At 40.1% G+C, this 6,000-nt stretch overlaps 1 protein-coding gene across 3 annotated transcripts in view; it reads right to left on the reverse strand.

The window, feature by feature from the left end:
• MSH6 (mutS homolog 6) overlaps positions 1-6,000 on the reverse strand; it is a 93,774-nt gene that overhangs the window by 1,891 nt on the left and 85,883 nt on the right. For all 3 annotated transcript variants that reach the window (XM_012727463.1, XM_012727464.1, XM_004686219.2), the window contains exons 4-5: positions 2,486-5,024; positions 927-1,192 (exon numbers count right to left, since the gene is read on the reverse strand). In XM_012727463.1, the coding sequence (XP_012582917.1) occupies positions 927-1,192; positions 2,486-5,024 (2,805 nt within the window). The remainder of the gene's footprint in view (positions 1-926; positions 1,193-2,485; positions 5,025-6,000) is intronic.

Raw genomic sequence — 6,000 nt, forward strand, 5'->3', positions numbered from 1 at the left:
ATCTCCAGAAAACAGATTAACAAGCCAAGCTTATCAACATTTTCTTACATAATCAACATAAGAGTCAACACTGAAAACAATCTTCATATCCTAAATAGAAAAAAATGATTAAAAAACAAGAGGCTTAGAGCCTTAATTGGCCTTCAAACATCAGAACCTATATACTAACCCACTAAACGTTAAATCTTGGCACTATCAAGCTATCACCAGCCATGTGATCTCCGGCCAGGGAGCTGACCCACATAGCTCAACAGACCTCTCCTGTCTTGCCCACTGCTCCCCTCAGCAGTGTGTTTCAGTCAATCTGCCTGCTTCTGCTCCCCCACTCAGACTCTGGTGAATCTTCTTGTTGCACTCTCCAGACAGCACTCTCTCCGGCCAGTTTTCATTAACAACAATGGTTGAAAGACACCTTATTACACTACACTGCCCACTCTACAGAAGTATAATACACTGGGAGAGCAGTAGGACGGCGGGGATGCCAACAAACTTTGTCATGTTACAGAGTCTACTTGTCTTCCTTAAAAGCAGCTCCCAGCAGTTACTACAGGTAAATTTACCTACTACCTAAGTCTACAATGGTGTTTTGTAAGAAGTCATCCTACAAATGAGTCTAAAGTAAGGACACAGCTGCATAATCTCATCCACTATGAACACAACTGCCTTAATAGGAAATTCAGTCAAGTCAAAGAACTTAAGAGATCATGACATGAAACTTTTCTTCAACTATCAGGCAGATATTTGACCCATAAGGTAAATTTAATTCTCAATTTATGTATGACACAAGGTGTTTCCCAGTAACTAGTCAGTAGCTGAAATTTATTTCTACTATTATGCTTACTTGGAAAAAGATAACTATGTTAATATAGTTATTCTTAAGGTGTTACAAATACCTTTCTATAACACAGCTGTAAGGATCAATTTACCTGTCTCATGAGTGTAGACTTGCCCCCCATATTTGGCCCAGTAACAAGTACACAATAAGCTTTGCCATTTTCTTCCTCATCTTCACAACCGATTAGAATGTCATTAGGAATAAAGTCATCTCCAAAAAAAGTCTTTGTAATGCATGGATGACGTGATCCTTTAAGAGCTAAGAAGGGGGGTGTGTGTTCTTCTGGCAACAAAATTATCGGACGACACATGGGACCATCACCCCCTCGACTATAGTTAGCCAGGCACAGTAAGACATCTGTAAAAGAGGGAAAGAGTGAGGCTTCATCACTTTTGAGTTCTTAAGTACAAAAACCCCACTCCCTTAAGGCTTCCAAAAATACTTCTCAGTAATGGTGTGATCGTTTATTTCTTTTTAGAAATAACAGTGTTTCTCTAACAGGCATTTTTACTAAGCAAAATTTATCACTAACTTCTAACACCATTATAGCCCTTGAGAAATAAGTTTTCAATTTCAGCCATACTATCTTCTCCTGCAAATTAAAACTTAGGTTCCCCTGGTCCCAAACATTTGGACCAAGAATGTGCCATGGGAAAGCTAATACAGCAAAGAGACACTATAATTTATAACTATCCGTTGTGTTCTAAGTTGTATTGTCTTAAGAAATAAAGTGGCACAACAAAAGGATGCTCTTCTATTCTGAGTAGTTGGGTTTAGATCAAAATAACATGTTACAACTCTGAGTAAGCTATGGTGGTTATATTTAAAAAAAAAAAAAAACCTGCCACAAACTGAAATGGTTATCAAATTACAAATATATGAAACCGGCCCCCTCAGAAATCAATTACAAGAGGGGCCTCCCTGGTGGTACCAGGGGTTAATGCACAGCACTATAAATTTATCCAGAGCTATCCGAGCTGACCCACAGGGTGAAGCAGACCTCTCCTGTCTCACCTGCCACTCCCCTCAGCCATGTTATTTCATCCTATCTGCCTGTTCTGTTCCCTACTGTCTCTGGTGAATCTTCTCACCCCCTACACCTCTGACCTCTACCCTGTTCTTGCATGTATAAAATAAGAAGAAAGCAATTACAAGAAAATGTGGCATTTTAGGCTATAGAAGAAGTAAATATTAAAATATTTTAAATATGCAAGTAAAGAAACTCACCAAAATACATAAAAACATGCTAGGTTAATAATAAAATTAAGTGATCATCAAGGGATAGTTTCATTTAACCCAAACTGGAAGCAAAAATTTTGTCAAGTGCTGAAAAATCCTATTAGATAAACTGACCTAAAATAGCCTGTCTCGCTAAATACTAAAAAACCTTTTACGGCCATTTGTTCAGTTACTTAAGACTGGAGAAGGGGATGTGACCAGGACACAAACTATTAGATTTACAGCAAACATTGCTATCGGCAACCTATTCTTTCTGGAGGCAGGATATACTTGTCAAAATATATACCTTGCTATTTGGGGCTTTGGGATACACACCACTGGGGACACTTATCCATTTTTTAATCCCAATGTACAACTGGGATGTAGGGCATTACTAACCACAGCCTAGGGGCAAGCATATGGAAGACTTACCCAACATTGCAATGCACTCTACAGCAGTCTGCCAGTCCTTGTAATTCTTATCAAAGTTATAGAACAGTCGCCGCATGCAGTCCTTCAAAGAGGTGTCTCTGCGTTCTTCAGCATTTATCAGATTAGCCAACTTCTTCTCAATGGTTTTGGTCCAATACCTTTTACAGCCCTTCTTGGTGGATTTCAACTCATATTCTTCTGGCAAATTACGAGTGGTGAAATTCTCTGGGATTTCCAACTGGTAACGGTTCCTACCTATTCCCCAGTAGACTATGGCCCTACAGCCAATTCGACTGCGCTGTTTGTCCAAATAGTCCAGAAGACTCTGTTCATTTTCTCTTATGTCAGCAAGAGCTTGGTCATAATCAGAGTCAAATCCTGCTTTGGGAGTAATCAGTCCAGTCTTTCGAGCCTTTTCATGGTCGAAGGCTGTATCCCATCGATTCAGTTCTGTAGTTAAGTCAGGAAAACGGCCCTCAGGATTTTTTGTATGCAAAGTAATGACCTGTTTAAGGATTTTGGATTTAAAGTCATCAACAACTTCTTCCATGATCTCTATAATTTTACATAATACTTTGAATCCTTCCAGAGCAGAAAGAAAGTCAATAATCTTTTTTTTACTGTATGTAGTTTCTTCATACATTATAGCCCTGCTATCAGGGTGGTTCTGGCTCTTCAAGGGAGAACCAACATTATGAATTTTACTAAGTAGCCTCTCAAGGTCTGGAAGCTTCTTTAGAAGGTCTACAACCTCAGAGATCTTGTCAGGCACAACCATGAGGTCTTCTATGGCATCTAGACGATCATTGATAGCATGAGGACTACAAAGTGGAGCACAAAGCCATTGCTTTAGGAGCCGCTTACCAAAGGGAGTGTTGCAAGTGTCAATCTTCTCTAGCAGGGTCCCTTCAGTAGAACCATTTGTTCCATTCAGAAAAATCTCCAAGTTGTTCAATGTCACAGCATCTAGCACCATTCGTTGACTGGTTTTAGCAAAGACAGCACCAGGTCTTGTGCCACTGAACATGTCAGAATCCAAGGGAACATATTCTTCAAAATTAGCCATTGATAAAAGCTCCTGATCAATAAGGCATTTTTTGAGGTAGAAAACACAACCACCTAGAGCAGAGAGAGCCAATTCACTTTTCTCTCCTGGAGTCAATCCAATAGAATCAGCCTCTGAAGTCATACTCTTAAGCACCTCAGGTAACATCACCCCACTATCCTCACTTAACTTTTCTGTAAAATACCCTTCTTCAAGGAGAGTTTTCAAAGTTTTGGCTGCATCCCAAAATTGGGAGCCTGGTATCAGACCTTCCTGGAGAGAAGAGGATAATGAACCCTTTAGAATCATCCTCGTTTCCACTGAGAGATTTCCTTTCTCAAACAAGATTTGTACTGGAGGATAGTGTGCAACCAGAGTCCTAAACCTGGAACAATGGCGATCATCTGTAAACTGCCCTATGAAAAACTTTCCCAGTGAGGTATCAACAAAGCATACACCATACACTCGGGTGTGACCAGAAGAATCATCTTTTTCTTTGAGGCTAAGCAAGTACTTACTGTGGTTCTCAGACAGCTCACCTTCCAACACACTGTAGGTCTGTGTACCTTTGGTAATGACCCTACAGATCTCCCTCCTCACCACTCTATCGTGCTTCGATATATGTGTCATCTTTCGGCATCGTGCCTCCATCATTTCCGGTGTCTCAGTCTGTTCCACTCGTGCCACTTTATAGCCCTTCTGAACCAGGGAATCTGAGTATCGGCCAAATGCAATTTCAGGAAAACCAGAATGGGCCCAATTGCCTTTCATGAATACTAGTCCTAGTTCACTAACTCCAATGAGAGCATCCATGTGGTACAATTCATAAAATTTGCCCACCTTATAAAATATGACAAGATCAAAATTCTGAGACTTAATCTGCCACCACTTCCTCATTCCTGGAGTACAGGAATTAAGAAAATCCTCAGGCACATAGACTGTGGAAGCATCAAAATCAGGGTGATCGGGTCGCCGCCTATGCAGGTCTCTTCGCTTTTCCTCCTTAAGCCATTCTAAAGTTTCATGATACCAGACAGTGGAGCGACTATCATCACATCCTCCACTCATGTGTGCTTGGGAGTCAGAATTTTGAGGAGCAGAGAAAGCACTCAAAGTACTCTTGGTTTCTGATGAAATGCCAGTTGTTCGTCTGCTGGCTGACACCATTTCTTTCCTTGAATTTTTCCTTTTAAGAGATCCATTTCCTGTCACCATTCTCTTCCGTTTTGGAGCTGCTTTGGCAGGGCCATCCAGGCCTTCACTGTCACTATCCCCCATTCCACTGCTTATTTCATCACTGCTTCCTTCCTCCTTAGCATCTGGTTTGAATTCCACATCAGAGCCACCAATGTCGCTCTCGGAGTCTGATATGACCCTTCGTTTTTTTACTTGGCGGCTACTTCTCCTAGACCCTTGCACCTTAGGTAGAACTTCCTCTTCACTTTCAATTTCATTATCCTCTTCACTTTTATCTGAGGTATAAGTTGCGCCTACCTAGCAGGCAAGGAAAAGGTATTTAAAAAACAAAGGAAATTTTGAAAAATTATAATATGGCTGTACAATAATCACAATATGCTCCAACTTCATATACCAACAGCAGAACCACTTGAGAAATTTTCCACTTCACCTAACATCCAAACAAGTACCACACTACAGGATCAAGTGATTCCTTCCTGAGCATTCCATCCCAGAGAATAGTGATGAATTTATCAGCATGACCATACAACAAACACCTGTCCATACTATCCTCATCCACAGCCATAATTAGGAAAATAAACACCTCTCTGGCTCTCTTTACCTCTCTTCCAGGGTCACCTTTCCTCTTACAGAGGAGCATGTTGTAAAAGCTTACCATTTAATAAATTCTTTAGTATAGCAAACCAGCAAGTAACCGAAAATGGTCCTACGTAGTCTTTGCTCTTCTACAAACCGGCTGCCTCACCTAGAGTATGGCACATTCACTTATGGGTCTCCCTCCCACATCAAGTAGTATGAAGCTATGATCTCTGCAATTACCATCCAGTTCTAAACCACTGATTAACATTATGATCCCTGATTCCAACCTCTAAAATGAGCTTTTTTCTTCCATTTCTCTTAAAATACCGACTGCATGACTTTCTTCATTCCCTATATCACCTGTAACACAATAAAATCTAAACCAAGCTGGGTTATAGATGAATCTTTTGAGTATACAGCTCACTAATTACTAAATTAAAGATTAATGATGTTTGTTTTAAATGAACCATTTCCATAGAAGAAGTAATCAAAACCCTGCCCAAAAAGAAAAGTCCAGGACCAGATGGATTTACAAATGAATTTTACCAAACTTTCAGAAAAGAACTAGTGCCCATTCTACACACTCATACAAAAAATTGAAAAAGGAAAACCACCACAAACGTTCTACGAAGCCAACATCACACTAATACCAAAACCTAACAAAGAAAACACAAAAAAAGAAAACTTCAGACCA

The sequence above is a fragment of the Condylura cristata genome, unplaced genomic scaffold, assembly GCF_000260355.1.
Source record: "Condylura cristata isolate star-nosed mole 26May11 unplaced genomic scaffold, ConCri1.0 scaffold00020, whole genome shotgun sequence".
NCBI lineage: Eukaryota > Metazoa > Chordata > Mammalia > Eulipotyphla > Talpidae > Condylura > Condylura cristata.